The sequence below is a fragment of the Argentina silus genome (assembly GCF_951799395.1).
Source record: "Argentina silus genome assembly, chromosome: 9".
NCBI lineage: Eukaryota > Metazoa > Chordata > Actinopteri > Argentiniformes > Argentinidae > Argentina > Argentina silus.
The window spans coordinates 16,073,346-16,095,926 of record NC_139663.1 but is presented as its reverse complement, the minus strand read 5'-3'; the positions used below and the strand labels follow the sequence as shown (position 1 = coordinate 16,095,926).

The window sequence follows — 22,581 nt, the reverse complement described above, 5'->3', positions numbered from 1 at the left end:
TGTCCCTGAGCCTATTTATCAACCTTCAGAGCCCAACTGAAGATGTAATATAACACATATCTTGGTGAAAGAAAGTACCAAAGTTAGTACCAAAATAGGGTTCTTCATTACACCCTTTGAAGAACCTTTTTGGGTTCCATTCTAGAACTCTTTTGGATTCGATGTTGAACTCTTTCCACAGATGGTTCTGATTGGAACTCTAAAGGATTCTTCAAAAGGTGCCCCTATAGGGACAAATGAAGGGTTAGGGTTAGGGTTACAAAAAGAAATGTTATCCTGTGTTTCCTGTGAGGTACAAGCCTCAGAACTCAAAGCTCTCCTTTCAGTTTTCTCTGAGCAAACTGTGAACACGTCTCACTTGGATAACACAGATATATAATATGAGAGCTGTGTCATAGGGGATAAGACGGCCTAAAATAGAGTCTCCTTGAAAACATGATATGTCATGAGGCAAAATGTGTACAGAGTGCCATCTTCTTATTCAGTAAAAATGGCATAATATAACCAAAATGCAAGTTCTTTGAAAACCCTAATGGCATGCTCTTCCAACCGCTGCGTCATACAGTAAATTATATTAATTATCAGTGCATCAGAGCCTAAAGATTTTAAGATAGTTGGTAATTATGTGCCATTGGCCCCACTCAATTCCCCAAGCCTATGTGTATCGTAACATTACCTTGTGTTGAGGACATTTTTATGGTTACCGCTCCCTCATGTGGTAAATGGAAAAACTGACTCTCCGTCCCATCAAGGTTTCTCTCTAGCATGTTGTGATAGGTCAATACCCCCTTGAAATGCAAATGTTCCCCTGAGGACTTCCTGCCACACATGGCTATGGGCTAACCCCTATGGTTCGCACTGGACAGAAGATATAAGGATAAGTCTCCACTGTCTTCAATGGGGAATAAAGATACAATCATTGGGACAGGACACTGGTTCACCCATAAGCTTTATTAAACCAATAATTTAACAGAAAAGAGGAGAAAAACACAGTTGTTGCATTGCATTAGTCATTCACAGATGATGCCCTTTTTCAGAGCAACTTGCAGTCAACACTTTCTCAGTTGTTTGTGCTATTATTTTCAAGACACACAATAAAGACTGTGGACAGTCAACTCAATCTTTGAAATTGACATATTGAGGCCCCTGCTCCCTATCTGTGGCCCCACTGACATCCTCTCTGCCTCTCTGGCCGATCTATGGCATAAACACTGACAGCTCACTACCGCCCCCATGTGGAGAGACATAACCAAACCAAATGTGTTGGTGGTGAGAGGACATGAATACAACACCATCATGACAGACTGAGACATAAGAGAAACCTACATTCCATTATTCCCATATATGAGGGATACAGTGACCTGGCAGCTCCTAGAGGCCTACATCCACTGTGAGCTGGTAGCTGCCAATATCCACTAGGTTCCAATACTACCACTGATTGGGATTTCAGCAGTCCTAACTTCATTTTTATGACTCCAATAAGTATTAGATCAAAACAGAGTTTTCACACAGAGCATAACTTTGGCACTCCACGGCAGGAGGCCTTGTCTCAGAAAGATTAGAGCACTGTCTTATTGATGGATATCATTATCAAACAGACATCAAACGAGCATTGTTGAATTTTTCATGTTTCAGGGCTACATCAATGCATTGATCTTCTGCCTATACTTTACAAAAGGAAGGTACACATAGGTTTAAATAATATACCAGAAACAGCAAATTTAATTTGGAACATTTTCTATCGTATACTGTTGACATTCAGTGATGAAATGCAATCCCAACTTGTATATGAACTTGCCATGTCCTTGTTATTTCATTGCACACTGAGAAAGTTTCCATGACGCAATATGGTCTCTTACATTCTCCTATTGAAATGGTTCAGTGTGTACAGTACAATGTATGACATCAAATTAATAAAAAAATACAAAAAAACAACAACAACAACAGGTCACTCCCATGGAGCATCATTTGATATTGTTTATTCTTGTAATGGAAAGAAAGTCTATGTTAATTACATGTTCTATGTACATAGCAATGACAATGACAGCAACAACATAGGTCAACACACTTTATTCACAAGCGATGAAGCCACACCAGCCAAATGAAAACCTCTCTCAGAGTATTCAACATGCACATTTTTTTTTTTTTTAAATAAAGCAAACTTATGATTGTTTCAGTAAAATAACAGTAATTTTCACTGAACTTGTGTTGTAATCCCATGCCATGGACAAGGTCTTAGTTAGCCTTCAGTCTCTTATTTCCCAGGTCCTGCACCACATCCTCCTGCTCTCGTTTGGCACCTTTGGCCACCTCACCTGCACCTTGCATCTTCTGCTCCACGTTGAGTTCTGCGCTTGCTTCTTTCATCTGTTTAAGCTCCCTCCTCTCTCTCCTCCCCTCCATTTCACCGATCTCCTCTGCAAACAGGGCTTTGAGGGAGGGGATAAGTCTGGGAAGGATTCTGAAATCTCCAAGGCGCATCTGAGGGAGGAGACAGAGGGAAGGTCAACAAGGATGCAAGGCGACTACACCTCTCGAACTCAGCAGGGGGGGCTTTAAAATACCCAATCTCCACAGAGACAGCTATAGTTTCTGGTTTAAATGTTACCACAAACTGATGTTGGCCCAGGCCTTGGCATGTAGAGTTACCCCATTGAACTAGGGGTGGGTCAATGGGTGTGCACATTTTGAACTGAGCAGCTCATATGGAGAAATGAACATCATTGAAGGAAATAACCTTACTGGACTTCAAACCCACAACCTAAGCGTTTGTCAGCGCCACGCTCTACCAACTGAGGACCATAGAGGACCACAACGGACTTGTGTTGTTTAAGCTTAAGAAATGGAGGAAATATACAGGTCATTCTTCCAATATTCTCACTCACCCTCATATGGTCAAAAGATATTCCCACTCGTTCATTGAAGTCCTCACTGAAGAGGGGTATCTTGGCGTAGCGCTGGCTGAAGTGGTTGAGCATGATGAACTCTGCATTCATCTTCATGCCAATACCAATGGCCTGGGAGGTTGTGCTATCGTTTCAGAGGGTAAACAGAGAAGCATGTCACACAGGCTCTATTCCAACAGTAAATACCACACTTGACCCCTGTTGTACTGTAAGAGAGATTTTTTTTTTTTTCAGTTCAATAGTTTCTTTGAGGGATTCTTTCATTTGATTAACTTTCAACACTAGTCTGAGCCTTTTTGACGCTGTATAATGCTGAAATACCAGATCGGAAGGCAGCCACCATCTTTTCTCCCAGAAGTTCCAAAAAAATCGATGCCAATTTCACTCGAAAACGCAGCTAGTTAGAATGAACCTGAAAAAATGAATCCCATCTCAAGAGCTCATTGAGTTTCTTTGTCAGCTGAAAAAGGCCCTGCTCCACTTCTCTCTTAACTTTCTCTAATGCAAAAGTCATTTTCATTGCAAGAACTTTTCATTAGTCATTTCAATTCATGCAATCAAAGCCATTGTTGCCTAATGGAACAATGCAAGCACCCCTGAGTAGAGACACTATGCCATATCTACAGTTATATAGTTACCTATGCCTTTTCTCGACAGCCTCTTCCTCCAATCCGTCTTCTAATGTTGCCTCATGAATAAGTAATGTTGCATTCTTTCCTTTGAAAAGCGAATCACACACATGAATCACACAACTGCTGCACAGCGAAGCACTTGCAGGCTCTTCCTGTCCCACAGGAAATCAATCACCTAGCCTGTGTAATAAACCATCACCCGCCTCTGTTTGTCTGGAGAGCAAAGCCATCTATAATGAACAGGCATGGGATATACCCACAGTCTCTGGGAAGCTTCGCTTGGATAACATCCAGTTGAGCAATTTAAAAAGAGTCAATGAAGTGGGCTCCCACAGGAACTATCAGGAGGACCTTGTGATTCATAGTGAGCTTTGAAAGCAATCGATAGCATTAATGAATATCTGATAAATAATGCCAGACAGCCAGTGCAGCATACGCATGGTTGAGATGTTCTGATCAGACAGGAAACCTTCAATACCAAGTCAATTTATACTCATCAGTTTCAATAGCAACTTTGTATTACAGGGGCACAATCAATTATCAAACATGTTGGGAGTTTGCAAGCGTGCAGAGAGTTTGAAGACAGCTCTAGAGTTACTGAGTTTCACATCTTAAACATTGTGTTCCCCTACAATGTCCGAACATTAACGTCTACTCATCCTTGATAAGGAACACCATACAGGCCTCCGTATGAGGCTAATAATTATGTAGTGTGTTAGCAGCTTAAGCTGTACTGACCCATCTGTGCCAGGGCTTCACAGGGCATGGTGTCCCCAGAGAAGACCAGCTGCCAGCCAGACTGGTGAGTAATGCTGCAGGCAAAGGCATTCTTACAGTGGCGCACAGAGCAGGTCTGGAACTGAGAGAGAAGACAGAAGGTGACAGAAGGTTATTTGAAGCTTTGATGACAGACTTACAATAACTGGTCATTGGGATGTTTCATTTAAAAAAAAAAAAACAGGATACCCCATTTTAAGTCTTCAACATACCTTTTCCAAATCTGATTTCTTCAGCATCGCTTGAATGAATGACTTGGTTTTGTACTTGGGTATCTCAGCCCCATCACACAAGGCTTTGTTAGGGACAAAGCTGTAAGAGAGAACAGATGTTTTAAGACAGACAATGTCACATCTCTATGGGGAAAATGATTCACACAATGCAAAGTGTTGATGTTGCTGGATTTTACATACATCTCCACTAGTGCACCAAACTACTAATAATCCTGAATGATGACATGCACGTGACGTAGGTGTCTAACTAGACCACAACAGGAGAAAGCAGCTTTTTGATTGATACAGTGTGCCCCCACACCCAGTCTCTCCACACACTTGACATGGCTGAGGATCTCTTCACAGTGGTTGTGGTACTGGCTGAGCCAGGTCATCATCTGGAGAGGGGCCACCAGATAGATGGGAGTAAACGCCTTCCCAAGAGTTGTCTGAAGGGCAAACAGGTGAGGACGGCCATTAGCAATGAACACAAATGGAGAATCAAACAGCACCCAACACATTCAAGTGTGTCACCATTCATGAATCACATTTGTCTTCAAGGACATTGTTGTGGTATATCATTTTGTCACAGGGCATTCTGGACATTTCTCGATGCGGATAAGAATCTCAAAAAACAGACACCACTGACCAAGGCTCTTTCCCTCTGATACAGCAAATTCAACAACCCCTGGAAAACAAACAAAATGGACACATTTCAAGATGGTCTCAAGTATGTTGATTATTGTTTATCACATGACATACCTTAAATAACACAGGCATGAATTATCACCCTTACAGTGTGATGGTCAGCATGCATGTGTGAGATGAAGACTGTTGAGATCTTGGAGAGGGTCTCATCCACACTGTCTCCATAGTGTCGGCAGAGTTGACCAAAGGTACCTTCTCCACAGTCCAGCAGCACTGACTGACAGGGGCTAGAGGACAGAGGGAACTTTGTCAACCAACCAAGCAACTTAACCACACACAAACAACCACACACACACCTTCTCAGCTACCCCAGAATAGACAGTACCATCTCATTGTTGAGTTTGTATGAGCAAAACTGAGGCCCATACCTGACGTTAACCAACGTGCCACTGACGTTTCTGATCTTCATAGGAAGTGCAGATCCAGTTCCTAAGAAGACCACCTCAGGGTATTTGTCAGCCCGCCCTGTGAAAAAATACACAAACATAAACCCATATGCACCACATTTTCTATGCCACTCTGAAATGAAGAGCTACTGTATGAAACTATGAGCTACTGTATGAAAAAAAGGGGACTAAAAGAAAATTAAACCCATGTTAGAGATTTGGACAATTTAATTAAAGAGAATGTCAGGAAAATGACAGGAGACGTCAGTGAGAGTGGTTGGACTGATCTTCCTATGACATGCATCAGAGGAGGCCTCACCAGACTGCACTGCGGCATCAGTGGCGCGAAACTGCTTGCACTTCTCCACTTCTTGGAGAAAATTAGAGACCTCTGCAGCCTCTTTCACAAACTCTTCAGTGTCACAAGCAAGGATGGCATCTCTAACAAATGAGAAACAGAATAACGAACACAGCACTGGTCACACACTGCCGAGAATGGCAGGGATTCTTACTTTGTCATTTGACTGACTGTTTTGACATCTAAAGAGGAGGGAATGACAAACAATGCTTTTATGTCTATTAGGCGAGAGAAAAATAATGGTTGAAAGTAGTGTTCCCTCTGACTCTGTTTTCTGTGAGGAAGCAGACCTTTTGTAACTGCAGACTAATGTCTGGTAGATTGGGGAGGGAAGGACAGACTAACCTTTGCCATTCAATCTTGGGTCTGAGCTCGAATTTCAACAGACACTCTGCCCTGACATTGGGGACATGCAGGGCAGCCTGTGTCTCCTTGAGAATAACAACAGAAAGAGTCTGAGCTTTAGCAAATCCATGAGTAAAAAAGAAATGAACACAATGCAAGTTATAAAAAGGACTCAAAGTCCATGCTGTTCTCGGTGTCGGAGCAGCTTTCCGATGATACATTTTCAACACCACTTACAGCTTACCTTAGATTTGTAGTGTTTGAGCTCAGGAAATATCTCTGGATGAATCAAATTTAGCTGAGCTTGAATCTTGTGGCTCCTGATGTTGTGAACAGTGGAAACTTGTTCATTCAGGATCAAGTGCTCTGTTGTGGATGGAAACCTAGAATACACACAAAACCCTTTTTATTTTATTATTTTTTATTTATTTTTTTTAAGATCAAAAGGGTCAGGGAGAGAGGTGAATGTAGATCCAAACAGTCTGTGGCTGAAATGGGTACCTTTCCATCCACTGCTTGTATTCATCAGTTTTCAGTACAGACTCTGGTGTCATGTGGACCACTAAGGCGGCAGGGTCTTCAGTCCCTCCACTCTGGTATCTGCAGATAAGACACACCTCTCAGACAGTTGAATTGGCTTTACTGTATTCAACTTATAAACTACAAGGTTACTAATAATAGGCAGCATGGTTTATCAGGAGTTTAGGTCTGGTAAAATGTCCGTGTTCTTCTTCATGAAAGCAGCTTCTGACACTGATCAACTCGACTGAGGCTGTTACCTGCTCAGCTGCTGATTGGTGGAGATGGGTTGAACAAACTCCTCAGAGGGACACTCAACCACAAGGAAGACTGGCCCTGGGTCAGAAGGGGTGCACACCTGCTCAGGATGAATCTGCAGGACAACGACAACAGCAACAATAAATAAAGGTTAAATAAATCAAAATAATGTCATCAGACAACTAAACGACATATGTTAATATTCAGTTATACTGACTAAATGGACCAAAAACGAAATATTTGGGGTACCTCTTTCCCTTCAAAGGTCACACTTTTCCCATCCTTCAGTGCTGAAATGTATGGGCCAATAGCAGCTGTGCCTCTGTGGAAAAGAAGTGTGATGATGACATTAATGATGTGTGTAACATGACTGAGCAGGCATAGCAACTACAAGTATATCGGTAAATACCTACACGGGTAATCCAAGTTCTTTGGCTTTGAGAACCAAGAAATTCCCCTTCTTGGGGTGAACCTTAAATGAAGGACAACATTCAACATCAAAAGGTGAATTCAACTTCCAAAGTAGGGAAAACATTTTTTATATTTTTTTATATTCTATAATATTCAGTTTCTCACCTTACAAACAAATGCAACAACCAAAGAAGGATCCCTTGTTGCTTTTGGTTTTCCATCTGAGATGCAAAATATATACATGCAGTATAAGCTTGTGGTAATGTGCTACGGCAACACCAGACAAATGCTGCCTCGTAAATAGTTAGACAATGGTTTAAAACAACTGTCCTCCCTGAAGTGCTACTTATTCACACTTGAAACTCAATGGCCACCAGCCTTATGGCAAAAACATTAACATGAGCTGTGCAAGTAAGGGTTAAAATGTTCCTAACAGAGCCTGTATGCTCCTTGCCTCACCTGGACTGGCTGCCCTCTCCCTCCTGCTGTCAGAGTGGGTATCCTCAGAGTCCTCCGGCCTCCACAGCTCCCTCCTCTGGGAGTAAGGGGGACTGCTCGAGGAGCTGCTCCTCGCTGGGCCAGGGGAGTGCTGTGGGCCATGCCTTCGAAGCTGTGCTAAGATGGAATGACAGAGGGGGAAGAGTGTTAATCAACATTTCTTCAGCAAGATAACATCAAAAAAACAACACCACTAATAGAATAAACAATGTGAAATATGAAGATATGAAAATAAAAGCCACATTATAGCTGGGTGTTTACTTGAACTTACCAAATATGGGTACTTGGCTAACAGCCATCGTTTCATCTGTGTATTGTTTCTCAGTGTAGGGTCGTACAGCTGGAGGGACAAGATATGAACAAAGTCAACTAAAATGTTATTATTGATTATTTATTCACAATAAAACCTGAAAATGACTCGAGTAACAATGCAAACTTGGTTTCATACAATTCAATTTCAATTAAGCTAAGGACCCAGATGTAACACATACAAAAGACCCACGCTAAAATAACCTATTCATGCATGAGTAATAGCCAATGAAGTTCAGAATACCTAGCTTGATGTCTTCCAGTGGTCCTGAGAATACTTTGATGGCATTCACATATTTCTCCTTAATAATGAGGGGACATGAAACATTAGATAATGATCATACCCAATAATCATACAATACTGCACATAAATTAACATGATTGCAGACAACACATTTGAAACATTTTCATTGCAATGCAATCCATCTCCAGCTGCACTTATTAACAGAGATTCACCATGATACATGTCACAAAGCATTATAGAATGAAATGCTTGTTTACTACAATGTCATTCACTCACTCACCAGCTGTGGTGGTCCAGAAAGAACACACTCTGGGACACCAGTGTCTTTCAGGGTTAATATCATCCCTGCACCAGAGAGCACACAGAATATGACATGAGTTAGAGACATGATGTTCACAAAGAGCAGATGTGTGGTCCTACACTGTTTACAGGTTGACATGCTTGTCATGTTGATACAGTTACACTTAACTGTACCTGATAAGCCTCCAACATTCTCCCAACTCATTCTAGTGAGGAAGATATTGTCCAAGCGAGCAGCTTTTAACCTGACAAAAGCAACACATTTTGTTCAGTTTCTTATTTAGCTGTGCCTTTGATGATTTTTGAAAATGTGATGTCAGCCTATTGGCAGGCCCAACAACTTACTTGTGTTCTTGCATCAGCCTCTGTGTTCCCTCACCACAGTTAAAAAGGTACCTGCCAGATAGGAGGGACAGCAAGGTAAACATGCTTGCAAGAGAGTGAAAGTATTTGGCTCTGTGTGATCAGATTCTCAGGCAGGTTTATTTACCTATTGAACTCGGAGAAGACATAAAGTGATGCGCCATTATCTCTGCTCCCTGCACCAACGACCTGCACATAGACAGTAGCTGGTCCATGCACTTCTCCACGTTTCCTCTGTTCTTTAGATTTCACGTGCCGTAATGTATCTTTGGGTCTGGATTTCCTTGAACCTTGATTGTGGTTGCCTGTTATGTTCGTAGCCATTGTGCCTAGAAACTGGAAAATAGTCCGGTGAAAACGATAGTCACTGCATGAGTTGCTTCGAGGGCGACCAGTAAAAGTAAAATGTTTCACAAATGGCCATGCAGTGGATTTCAAGTTGAGGGACACTGTATTCATAATAGACCTTCGGTTCACTAGGACAACGCGTTGTAATTACATGTCATGGAGCACACACAAAAAATGCGGATAAATATTTAACAAGATCTCTAAAATATCACTTTACCTAACAGTACACATCCAGCCAAGACCTTAGAGGTTGACACATGTGAGTTTTCTTCCGGCGTTGAATGATGACGTTGTCATCACACTCTCATTCATTGGCGTAGGAGGCAATTCCTTAAACCGATGAACCAATCACACCAAGACCCTCGCTGAAGTAGGCGGACCTTGTAGGTCTTGTGTTTTCATGGAATAATACCAAATACATAAACAATTGACATAATATTAATCTTGTGAACATTACAGGTGACAATCTGAAAGAGACAAATGCTGGCATATCAGTGTAACATTGCCATTGTGTCAAGTCATATAATCAAGTGATATAATAAAAAACATTCTAAATCATGAAAATGTCTATACAGCATAAATGAGAACATGTCTGTCTGTCTGTCTGTCTGTCTGGCATTTCTGCACCAGAACCATCAATGAATGAACCTGAGCTCACATACTTCACATTCAGAACAACAACATATCTCAGAGACCAAAAATATTTTCTTCCTCTTTTTATTTAATATATCAGCACATATTCCATTGCACAGTGAGGACAGCACCCTCGCAACATTGGATGGACACCAGGTATATCATGATCCTGTCCATCAATGCATTTACCTTTTAAATTGCTTTACACCCTAAGAAGCAAGGTTTCATTTAAGATACCAAACACAATGCTTAAAGTCACATACATGGAAGAGGTGGGACAGTTCACAAAGAGCATGATTCCAGTATGTCGATTAAAGTATCTCCAAATCATATATTCCACAAGTGATTTAATACTATAAATACAATTCCAGATTTTAAATCACTGTGCTGTATCCACATTAGAGATGAGATCTCACATCGAGATGAACCAAGACCATGGTATATTATTCATTCAGTTACTATTATATACTTACAGGTGTGTTTGTGTAGGGGGGAGAGAGAGAGAGAGAGAGAGAGAGAGAGAGAGAGAGACAGACAAAGACAGAGCGAGAGAGAGAGAGATGTGTGAATGTTGATATTATACAGACATGACTGAAATGAACACCAGTCTTATTGCACATGGTGTATAGGTTTTACTTTTTTTTTTTTTTACTTTTCTTTTAACACTGCAATATGTGATGAAACAAATCTTTACACCGTTGTTTTGTTTTGTAGTTTTTTTCCAGGCTGCTGTTCCTCTGTCACTCCACATTCAGTCCACATACATGGGGGAGCTGGGAGAGGTGGGCATCTGATCCAGGATTCTGCAGACGTAACTGGCCACATCCACTGAACGCTCCTCATACATCAATATGAACGGCCGTCTCTGTATCAAACACAAACACACACATAGACGGGGCATGTCAGAACAACATGTATAGTTCCTACACATCAGTAAAGATCTGTATGTAAAACATACACACACACACACACACACACACACACACACACACACACACACACACACACACACACACACTCACACACTCACACACTCACACACTCACACACTCACACACTCACACACTCACACACTCACACACACTCACCAGAAGCTCCTTGTACTTTGGCCTTTTTGACTCGTCCTTTGTAAGGCTTGGGGGGGGGGGGGAGAGAGAGAAAAGAACAAACTTGAAGGTACAGGAACAAACTACCAGTCCCTTATGTTTGGGACATAACAGATTTTGTCCACCAGGGGGACACACAAATCTTGAGCACAATCTGGCAGACTGCAAACCATAATCTGACACACTGCAAAGCATATACAAGTTGTATTTGTCCTCTCTTACCACAGATTGACAAAGTTGATGAATTTGGGAGAGAACTGCCTATCTTCTGAGTTGCAGAGCTGTGGAGGGTCTCCCTTCACAACCTGTGTCAGCTGGTCAAACACACTGTTCCACTTTGGATAGGGAAATCGCCCTGTGGCCAGTTCATACTGCAACAAGCACAAAGACAACACAGGCATGGTGAGGCTTCAATGGTTCCGACAGCTCTTTGCAAATACAAAAACAATTAAGGGAACCATTGATTTTTGCTACAGTCATAACACCTAATGGAAGTAGGAGGGTGTTCTGGACCCACCAGTGTGATCCCCAGGCTCCATACGTCTGAACGGACGTCATAGCCTTGTCTGGAGGCGCTGGGGTCTATTCTCTCTGGCTGTGGAGGAGGAGACAGTGAAGAGGGGAAATGAGTGACACATAACGAAGACACTTACATACATACTCATGTCAAAAGTAAAGGGTTATCTCAGCTATGATATATGCATTGACTACATTATAATGGGGCCTGCAGCCCTGTTTTCTTAAAACAACAATTATAATTTGTACCAGAAAAGTTACATTTAATTCTATCTATTGACCATTCAACTGACATACCAAGCCACCTGGTCACCTCAAGCTCTGGACATGTTTTCACCTGCATAGCAGCACACAGCTAAACAAGGTGACTTGAGTGTGGGCGTACATTTCATGTCCTCATTCTCCAGGAGCTACGTTCTACCTGCCTTACATAACCAACTCAGTATTACTTCATGAGTGACCTCATCTCAGAAAAGAAAAAAAAAAAGACATGGAAATGCAGTGGCTGGAAAGGGTGCCAATGTCATCATCAGAATACTCCAGCCATGCTGAGTACAGAGGAGGGAGCACCTCCTCCTGCTCATCTCATTCATACGCCTAAATTAGATGATGATGTCACCCACCAGCAGTGGGACAGACTGCTCTGCAGCAGTGATGCGTGTTATGGCATAGTTGCTACCGCACCGGCTCACATCTGCCAAGACTGGAAAAAGCCCTGCTCTCTCATCTAGGACACAGTTCACAGCTATAATAGACTTAAAACAGCACAAGTATAGATTCACTGGCTGGTGCTTTCCTCTGCAAAAGACAGAATTAACTGGGATGTATAATAAGCCTAATTCGGACTGAGCAAAAGTATTTTCGAGTACAATTTCTTACAATAAATATAGTTGATTTCAGGGCCAATACATTGCTTGTGCTTTTGTACATTATGGCGAAACAAAGCTGAAATAAAGCTGAAACTAGGCTACAGTCAGTTCCTGCTGGGATCATATATACTGAAAAATGTTTGCACTCACTGCAATGTAAGTCGCTTTGGATAAAAGCGCCAGCTAAATCGCATATATTATATTATATATTACAATCAGTAGAAATTGACAAGTAAATATCTAAATAGAATGAATATACAGTTAGGTCCATATATACTTGGACAATTTTTGTTATTTTAGCTGTTTATCAAAAGAACGCACTGGTGAGCTCAGCAACACAAAAAGGCTTGAATGGAGGACAACAGTGGTGGATGATCGCAGGATCCTTCACATGGTAAAGAAAAACCCCTTCACAACATCTAGCCAAGTGAAGAACACTCTCCAGGAGATAGGCATATCATTATCCAAGTCTATCATAAAGAGAAGACTTCACAAGAGCAAATATAGAGGGTTCACCACAAGGTGCAAACCATTCATAAGCCTCAAGAATAGAAAGGCCAGACTAGACTTTGCTAAAAAAAAACATCTAAAAAAGCCAGCCCTGTTCTGGAACAGCATTCTTAGGACAGATGAAACTAAGATCAACCTGCACCAGCATGATGGGAGGAAAAAAGTATGGAGAAGGCTTGGAACTGCTCATGATCCGAAGCATACCACATCATCTATAAAACACGGTGGAGGCAGTGTGATGGCATGGGCATGGCTTCCAATGGCACTGGGTCACTAGTGTTTATTGATGATGTGACAGAAGACAGAAGCAGCTGGATGAATTCTGAAGTGTTTAGGGATATACTGTATATGGTTGCAATTCCTAAACGTTTCATACAATATTTTTTTTCAACCCCGTGAATTAAAGCTGAAAGTCTGCACTTCAAATGCGTCTCAATTGTTTCATTTCAAATCCATTGCGGTGGCGTACAGAGCCCAAATTATGAAAATTGTGTCACTGTCCAAATATTTCCGGATCTAACTGTATCAAATATTCCAGACATGGGGCCAACAATAAGATCTACACCATAATATAACAACCGGGGCTACCAGACAGAGAGCCTACCTCAAGCCTGCCCCCTACCTGTGGTTGAGGCAGGCCATAATAACACCTTGAACCAAACTAATATCTACAGAACCATCACTGAGAGATATCCTACTGTTCCTTACTCGACCTTCTCAGATATGTCTGATTTTCTCTCCAATGACCAGACCATATAGAGACAGAAACATTCATGGCTTGGCCAAGCACCCGGCACGGCTGCCATTTTTCAATTGGAAACAGGAAACTGGAGCCATGTGGCTTAGATTCTTGTGCTGTGAGCTCACAGTTGTGGGAGAAGCACAGACGGCTTCATTCCGACCGAGACATGAATGAAGCCGTCCTTCCCTGGCCGTCCGGTGCGCGTGGCAGAGGTGTGCCCTGGATCCTGATAGTGCTTCACCAAATTTAGAATGGAAACTGGTCTGGGACAGGGGGCTCCCTGCTCACGTCAACAAGGCCCATGGCAGAAAATAAATCCAGTGATGATGACACTTCTACACTGAGCTCATTCTCCCACCAGCAGTTTGGAGCATTTCAGCAATGAGACAGACAGACAGACAGACAGACAGACAGACACACACACACACACACACACAGACACACACAGACAGCTACTCCGCAGCCAGACTGATATAGGGACTTCAAAACAAGCATAGACAATATCAACCATTATAACATCAATACCAACAACATGGTCAACACCACAGTCCCCTCCCATCAGGTGACCACGACTGATATGATCCCTCACTATGAAAGGACACTGATGAAACGTTCCACTAAAATGACTTACTGCCATGTACGGTCTGCAGCCTGCATCCCTGGTTTTGGCGATGGAGTCCACCAGCTGGCCACTGATGCCAAAATCACAAAGCTTAATGTTGCCATTCCTGTCAAGGAGGATGTTGGATGGCTTGATGTCTGAGAGGAGGAATATAGAAAAGAGATCAACTCTATGAGCTATGATTTCTGGGTAAAGCACAGATGCTTCCATATCGGCCTAAGCAAGGGTACATAGATCAGTATGAGGTAATGACAGGACAACAAATCTATTCAAATGAAAAAAAAAAAAGTTTGAAAAAAAAGAAACATTATGAAGGGGTGGTTCAGTCTTACCTCTGTGAATAATTTTCAAGTTTTCTTTTAAGTGGTTTAGTGCTTTTACAGTCTGCAATAATGAATTACAGCAACACATGAGTACATATCCCGGCGGAAAACGTGTCAAATAATATCAATAGATGTAAATAATGTCAAGGATATGGATGACAACTTACAGCTAATGTTATTTTGCCTAATATTTCCTCTGGAATCACATCATCTAATGCACAATATACATATTTGTAGAATTTGTCAAACGAGGTAGACATAAGTTCCATACATATCCAACAGTCCCCCTGAAAGAGAACACAGTCATGATCCATCCAGATACAGGGAGAAAAATACAGGTGATCTGATAACAAACACTACTGTATTATAGCAACATTAAAATGTCCTTCATCAACATTGACACAAAATAACACCTAACAGTACTGCCATATGGGGAAACACAGTACTAGCACACTATGGCCTACAGAGCAATTACACTTACATCCAATGCATGGAATACATCTAGAAATCAGTTATAAATAAGTTAGAATACAAGGTTTTACCTCTCTGAACAGAGCCCCGTAGAACTGAACAATGAAGAGACAGTCACTACTCCTCATGACCACGTCCAAGTCCATCAGCAGCTGCTTCTGTTCCTTCTCATCAACCGTTGACCTGATCCTCTGTGAGACCACACACACACACACACACACACACACACACACAATGGCTGGGGGTTCACCACGGGCAACTGGTTACAGTTCCCTGGTTAGTCGTGCACACTTAAGTATTTCTGGAGAATATTCAGTTCCATTTCACAATACTGTATAACTGTTAGTCCAACATATGACTGAGGGTAAAACACATCCTGTGCATTTCAATAGTGAGTTAGCAGGCAGGCATGAATCAGGCCCTAGCACGCCCACTAGGCTAATCAATAAGAGGTCAATGAGGGCAGTCACCTTGACAGCCATTATCTGGTTGCTAGGCTTGTGCACCATCTTGTTGACAGAGCCATAAGCGCCCCGGCCGATCTCGCCTAGGTCCTTGAGGTCCTCAGCCGTGAAGTCACAATCCTGTTTGTCAGATATCTTCAACTTCCCTGACGACTCGATACTATGCGTCCGCAGCCTCTCTCTGACCACAAAAATAGGTGTAAGACAGATTACTTGTGACAGATTGGTATCCAGACATTCACATTGTCTGTCTTTGGACATGAAGAGTTTATGACCATAACAGTTTATTCTAGAGGAGTTGGTGCCAAGGCTAATGCTAAAAAAACATCTCCACTGCAAAGTCAAGAAGAGCACTTACATGTGGGGGTTCTGGAATGGGGGTCCTGCAGTATTCAGAGTGAATCTGGTCGCCGGTTTTATCGGGGGATTGGCGAAATTTAACTTCAGTGCTTTGCGTTTACCTGATAGGGAGGAGGTAGAGGAGTGTATTTTAGATTATATACAAGAAGTCCATGACAGGGACAGTGCAAGACAAACAGCAAACCCAACACACAAAAACAAACCGCATGAAAACACACAGGTCACCACTGGGGGGGGAGGGGGGGGTAAATATACTGTAGACATGCTTTGTAATCCACTGAGGGACAATGCTTGTAAGGGTAATGACCTCAGCCCTTCACATGCGTTTCACCAAACTGACAAAGACAGGCCTACTTATTTTAAAACTACCCTACTCAGCTACCTGGGTTAGTCCACACAATCAGGTTAGGATTTGGCCTGGTTACTTATTTTAATGCTACAGTGCCTTAATGAACTGCAGGAGTGTCAACATAAAGCATAATCATCTCGTCCATTTCTTTTACCCAGACAGCTCTTGACAGCTGCTCGAGGTAAACATCTCCTAGGTATGAGATATTAACATTGTTATAAAGCATGTCCTGCTAGTGAGAACAAGTGACTCATTGCAGGTGGTAGCCTGCACGTTCACCGGTTCACGTGAGCTGATACGGAGGCAATAGGCTTACACTTCTCAGTAGACAATTGCTCTAAAGCATAGTGACTCATGTCCCAAGGACATTCAGGATACAAGCCTAGCAACTATGAAATACTTACCCACTATGGTTTTGCTTGGCAGTTCATAAACACTGTAGGCTATATTGATTAACCACAGTTTTGCTTTCTTCAATTCAATTTTCCTATTGAGACTGTGAAACATCTTAGGGTTAGGGTTAGGTTAACCCTAACCCTAAAAACAGAACAAAAAGGTATGTATTGATATGACAGCTTGACTAAAATGTGCACTTAACAGATCTGTGCCTGATATGATGCAAGACGGGACTAACCCTAACCCTCAGACCCATACATAAGGATAAAACAGCCTAAACTGCACAGACTGAAAATCATAGACCAAAACTCAATGTTGCTGGGAGGAAGGCAGCTTCCCAAGGACAATTTCTTTTATTTCACTTTGAAATGAAGGATACATTCTGTTCTCCATCCACCCAAAAATACCACAAGAATGTGTGTACTGAAAGTCCAATCAAAATGGCATACTCGAAATCACACTTCAAGTGTCTCCATGTCTCAACAAGCAAGTGTTTGTTTGAGTGAAGCTCATGCCAAAAAACACAAATGTTCAAAATGCTAAACTGCAAATTTGCTGAAAAACAAAAACAAGTGATAAAACCTCAAGCATTATTAGCTTTGCTTAATAGTTAGTAGCACACCTGAAACCAACACGAGGAAGAGCTACCATTACAACGTTTAATGAAACCACATTGGGTTAATAATTACAGGTAAAGAACTGCACCTTTCTTAAGATTAAGAACATTCTGACAGAGTGCCATTTAGTGAAGAAGGTCATCAGTGTGGAGCAGCCCTGACCAAACAGTGGTGAAGACCAGTTGAAAGCCAGAGTAAATTAAGTACCCAAATGTCAATGGAAGCTTTATGCTCTATGCTCTAGGCTTGTGCCGATGTATGATCACAATAGGGGTTGGGTAAATTAACATCACAAACAATCATCTTTTTGAACATTAGGCTAAATGGTTTGGTAATAAGTAGCAGTAACATTATATATATATGTTTCTATAAAAATGTTTCTATCTCTGCTTGAGTAAAACATGATGACCAAGTGTCTTGAAACAAACACACCAACTTCCCCCTAAGCTAGTTAATCAGACAATCAATGTTTGTGATTTGACCACAATAGCCATCAATACCGGCACAAGCCTACATGCCCAGACCCCAACGACTCTTCACTTGGATTAGTTGAGAACAACAGAGGACAGACTCCTCCATACCAGACCATCAGGCGTAAACAAATGGTTGAGAATTGTTGGTACTGTAGCAAAAGAGGTTTGGCTTACTTGGGGGAGCTCCAGACAGGTTTATCTGAAACCCTAGAGGTGAGAAGAGAACATGTTCTTTTCAAATTTCACCTTTTTTAGGCTATTATTCATTTGTATATATTCCCCGATAGATAGATGATATCGTTAGTTCAATAGAGTGTGGCATCTTCTTGCGAAAAGACCATCACAAGAACCAAGCTAGTGGCTAGTAGTATAGTAAACTGAAGAAGAACCTCAGTTTAAAGCACTTCAATGAAAATAACATAAAGCTTGACCAACTTATTGAAGAAATCCAGATCAAGGCTATAGCTTACAGTCTACATAATAAACTTCTTATTGTCTTCTTAATAGATATTACCATCTGTACAAGCAGCAGCCTTGTCACCCATGTGACACTAGTATTAATAATAGGTTAAAATAGACAATTTGTTTGAATCAGCAGAAAAACCCAAACCCCCTAAATTAAATATGCTTTGAACATGACTGACCCAATTGTCGCTGATAATAAGGGAACCTATTGATCAACAAGAAAAAAAGAAGAAAACTTTGGCTTATAAATATGCAATGCTAGTATTCTCCACCCTGGATATTATGTTGGCACATTCCACAAACCCTCGATTGTATTGTCTTTCACAAGAGAAACCAATGCCACATTTTGTTTTTCTACACAGTAACTGAAGACTTCAAAATATTGTTGATATATTCACAAACAAAATCTGCTTGATCATGTTATAAATACATTTTAAAAATCAGTCAACTGTCAAATGTAACACCAGTCTTTGAAATGTCCTAGTAAACATGTTTGGCTATGACAGAGGTCAATTATTTTCTGCTGAGTGAACTACTGAACTTTTATAAGGGCCTCGCATCAGTGAACTGGTAAAGATTTACCCTAAAGCATTCCACCACAGAGTTAAATGCATTTGTTGGGGGGGGGGGGGGGGGGGTAATGCATTTACATGCACATACATAGTCAAACACAATTGAGAGAACTTGATTATGATATGGCTTAAACAAATTCAGTAGCGCTAATGAGGGCATAAAAATAACATTCTACAAGCAGGAAATACAAAAATGAAATACATCCATGAAAATGATGTTGACAGAGGGACACACTCAATTAAAAAAAACACGATTCTTGGCACAGCTCACCGTCGTTCAGCACCAAGGCAGGAGGGTTTTGGGTAGTTAGTAGCATAAGGTAAGGAAGGAAACACATCATGGGAATATAGGCATTTAGTGCTCAAACAATGCATGACAAGAAAAGAGCACCATAACAGAGGATAACATTTCTACAGCCATTGAGAGACCATCAACCCCAGTAACATACAAGCTACATAGGATAGATCTCTTGAGCTTTGCTTTGTAACATCACTCTACAAGTAAGTATGGGGCTAGCCTGCAACAGTCTGGTGGCTATTGATATAAGCCTACATACTATTGTATTAATATGTTTGGGGGATTCAGTTCCATTTAGTCCATAATAAATCGAAGAAACTCAGGAGTTCCAAACTGAAAGCAATCGATACCAACTTATCTACTTGTTTTTATCTGTACTTCATTTGCTATGATTTAATGCCTAAACCAAGAAAATATATACTTAAAGCATACTTAACTATTATATTTCTAGTATACTTGAGTTTTAACATACTAAAAGTATATGAATTTATATTAAAATGACCCATCTTAAATTGTATTAAAGTTAATATACTAAAATGATTAATTAAATCATGATACATGATAATTAAATTAAAGTAAATTATGTAGGTTAAGCATACTACAGTAAGTATACTTGAAATATGTTAAATTGACCCCTCTTACCTCATATTTAAGTATACTTATAATAAGATTATCTTTTCAAAGCCGTCGCTGAGATTGTTGACTAATGGCCTAAAACGACCAAGATATTTACTTGCCAAAACAGAGTTTCTAATTGACCCCATTAGAGGTGCAACTGCATTGAAGTTGAAGGACCAGGTTACCTAACACTCAGGGTCTCTCTCATGTCAAAATGAGAAATAATTGCATACAAGCATGGGATTATGAATGTTTGAAATACAAGTACACTATTTTATAAGTATACAGAAGTACACATGTAAGGATATGACAATAAAATATATTTTGTGTCAGTATACTGAAGTACAATTTAAAATACATTCATTTCCAGTATACCTTTTGCCAGTATACTAAAGCACAAATTTAAGGGCATGAAATTAAAGTATACTTTGAGTAAGTACACAAAAGTACAAAGTCAGCTGCTTGGGCAGGTCAGAGATATGGATGTCACATGCACATTGTTGACAAAATGTCAGGAGTATTAATGAATACGATCTTAACAGGGATGAACTGCCTTAACAAAAGTTGCACTTCACAAGGTTGGAATTCATAGACCTACAACAAACCAAACCTATTTGGAATAGAACAGCCATATGGATCTTGCACCGATCTGTGAGTCAGCATCAATGCACCCTGGAAATTGTGCAATCAATTGGTGTTCCATTTACAACTAGGTCAACAAAATAAACATAAACTTGGGAGATGGTTATGTACAAATCTGATAGTAACAATTCCAACAATTGTATTCAGTTTGGTGGTGTGAGCTTTGAGGAACTCAAATAACAGAACATACAGGGTTCATACTTCCAGAACAACATGCAATATACAATATCCATGAAGCTAATGACAAAAGCATACTACTATTTTATAGGTAACAAACGTGATTCATAAAGCTGAATCTACCTAAAATTTACCTTTATAAGTCTATAAAATATGTAATATTGACAGTAGCTACCTGTTTCACTCTGACATCTCCAGCACGTGTTGGATTCTGTAAGTGAAAATGACACATTGATTGAAAAACACATGTTTGACTGGAAACGGTACACTGTTGACAAGCCCCTGGTGAATGTATTTGAAATGTAAGAGGATGCAACTTCCATCATCAAGTTTCACTGAGTAACTTAGCTAGCTTGCTACAACCCTGACATTACGCCTTGGCATCAAATCATACATAACTCAATGTCTTCACAGGTTCAAGGAAAGAAAAACAGTGTTAGCTAGCAAGCTGATAAACTCGCCAGCTTTAGCGTATTTAGCTAGACACAAAGATGATGTACTTGACAGTTAGCTAGCTTGCTAGCAAGTTAGCCAACTGCCCATACATCTCCCTAGCCTTTCAGTGAGACCGTATTGGCATGCGAAACATGTTTATATACCATTATTACTGGTTCACTAGCAGGCTCTAGTGAGACTACGGCAGGATCCATGGAAACGTACTAGTTTATGTAGCTAGTACCGTTTAGCTAGCTTGCTTGCTACACCGTTATTACACAGAGACAACACTCTGACTCACTCAAAATATGTGGCTAGTTTAGCTAGCTTGACTAACAAACGGGTATTTTACATTCCCCTCTCCTTACCCTGCATGCTGCTCATTGTCGTTATGTGTTGCGACTGGGACTGGTGGTGATGTGATGTTGCTGTAGATCCTGCGTTATTGCTGTTGTGGCTGGTTGACGTTGCTGAGTTGGTGTTAGGACTGGGAGTCGCCATTGTTGTGTGTTTGATGAATTCCATCAGCAGCAGCATAGGCTGCAATGCAGAGACCCAAGAGCAACTTCACCCTTTTCAGGCAGGAGAATTACAGTCAGCCTGGATAGCTAGGCTTCGAGTCGAAAGCAAGTGGTTAATGATGAAGACTAATCAGAGCGAACAAGTAAGAGTCAAATAATTTAGATGATGTGCCTCTAATAAAAGACAGTAGATAGCCAATGCTTGATAGTCCGGCTGGTCCACCTTTCCATTACAGACTCACACACCTAGCTTCTTCATTCAATCAGCTGACCAAATGTCACTTGCAAATGTGAACACCCACAGCTTCCGCCACGACGCTGCTGACAGCGAGTTTTAGTTTGGTTCTCAGATTGTGTGTCATAAAAATATGGAAGATGATTTCTGCTTTTCCAATAACAAAGTAGCAGTGTGCATGAATGTGTTAGAAATGGCAAAGCAAGGTTGTTTTTGTTAATATTGCAATGAACAAAATACAAGACAAATTATGGAACAATTCACAAATAGCATTATACAATACATTTCAAAATGAAAAAAAAAATGAAAAAAAGGGTTTTATTAAAAACTGAATACATATACATTTTGTCAAGCAAGGCTGTGAAGCGGGATGGGGAGGGTTGGTGCAGTCATTTTTTTCTTAGATCTTAGATCATTTTTCCTTTGTAAATCAACTTGGGTTTGCAATTATTGTCAAAATAAAACATACAGCTATTTCATCTTGACGAAACTTCGTATCCCAAACAAATTAACACGAACAAATGTATAAACTTGAACTTGAAATGAACAGATCCTCACGCCTCTTCCTACAAAATAAATCCTGCGTGTACTCT

At 40.8% G+C, this 22,581-nt stretch overlaps 2 protein-coding genes across 5 annotated transcripts; both read right to left on the bottom strand.

Moving 5' to 3' along the window:
* Window positions 1-1,948: 1,948 nt before the first annotated feature.
* On the bottom strand, window positions 1,949-9,823 carry elac2 (elaC ribonuclease Z 2). Of its 2 annotated transcripts, XM_083676999.1 has the most exons (25): window positions 9,792-9,823; window positions 9,354-9,562; window positions 9,209-9,259; window positions 9,038-9,108; window positions 8,844-8,908; window positions 8,564-8,621; window positions 8,282-8,350; window positions 7,972-8,127; window positions 7,678-7,733; window positions 7,515-7,573; window positions 7,351-7,423; window positions 7,104-7,216; window positions 6,826-6,924; window positions 6,569-6,707; window positions 6,325-6,410; window positions 5,941-6,062; window positions 5,604-5,700; window positions 5,324-5,462; window positions 5,177-5,215; window positions 4,867-4,976; window positions 4,528-4,627; window positions 4,277-4,397; window positions 3,545-3,623; window positions 2,886-3,030; window positions 1,949-2,481 (listed from the first exon to the last, which is right to left on the bottom strand). In XM_083676999.1, exons 2-25 carry the CDS (start codon window positions 9,548-9,550, stop codon window positions 2,236-2,238), a joined length of 2,490 nt encoding a protein of 829 aa, XP_083533125.1. In that variant the 5' UTR covers window positions 9,551-9,562; window positions 9,792-9,823; the 3' UTR covers window positions 1,949-2,235. The 2 variants fall into 2 exon arrangements, with proteins under 2 accessions (XP_083533125.1, XP_083533124.1); XM_083676998.1 differs by having other exon boundaries at window positions 9,354-9,817.
* Window positions 9,824-10,685: 862 nt separating this feature from the next.
* On the bottom strand, window positions 10,686-22,008 carry map2k4a (mitogen-activated protein kinase kinase 4a). Of its 3 annotated transcripts, XM_083676646.1 has the most exons (13): window positions 21,601-22,008; window positions 20,973-21,008; window positions 18,200-18,232; window positions 16,189-16,291; window positions 15,837-16,011; window positions 15,438-15,557; window positions 15,063-15,182; window positions 14,905-14,956; window positions 14,582-14,709; window positions 11,831-11,908; window positions 11,536-11,684; window positions 11,296-11,341; window positions 10,686-11,072 (listed from the first exon to the last, which is right to left on the bottom strand). In XM_083676646.1, exons 1-13 carry the CDS (start codon window positions 21,767-21,769, stop codon window positions 10,959-10,961), a joined length of 1,323 nt encoding a protein of 440 aa, XP_083532772.1. In that variant the 5' UTR covers window positions 21,770-22,008; the 3' UTR covers window positions 10,686-10,958. The 3 variants fall into 3 exon arrangements, with proteins under 3 accessions (XP_083532772.1, XP_083532773.1, XP_083532774.1); XM_083676647.1 differs by lacking the exon at window positions 18,200-18,232; XM_083676648.1 differs by lacking the exons at window positions 20,973-21,008; window positions 21,601-22,008 and adding an exon at window positions 19,334-19,679.
* Window positions 22,009-22,581: the final 573 nt, after the last annotated feature.

Excerpts from the sequence above, each read along its gene's own strand:
- elac2 (XM_083676998.1), bottom strand. The coding sequence starts at position 9,685 with ATGAATACAGTGTCCCTCAACTTGAAATCCACTGCATGGCCATTTGTG. Across the intron at positions 6,411-6,568 it reads TCAAACACTACAAATCTAAG|GAGACACAGGCTGCCCTGCA; the intron begins GTAAGCTGTAAG and ends GTTATTCTCAAG. Across the intron at positions 6,063-6,324 it reads CCCAAGATTGAATGGCAAAG|AGATGCCATCCTTGCTTGTG; the intron begins GTTAGTCTGTCC and ends CTCATTTGTTAG.
- map2k4a (XM_083676646.1), bottom strand. The coding sequence starts at position 21,769 with ATGCTGCTGCTGATGGAATTCATCAAACACACAACAATGGCGACTCCC. Across the intron at positions 15,558-15,836 it reads ACCAGATAATGGCTGTCAAG|AGGATCAGGTCAACGGTTGA; the intron begins GTGACTGCCCTC and ends GTGGTCTCACAG. Across the intron at positions 15,183-15,437 it reads ACGGGGCTCTGTTCAGAGAG|GGGGACTGTTGGATATGTAT; the intron begins GTAAAACCTTGT and ends GTTCTCTTTCAG.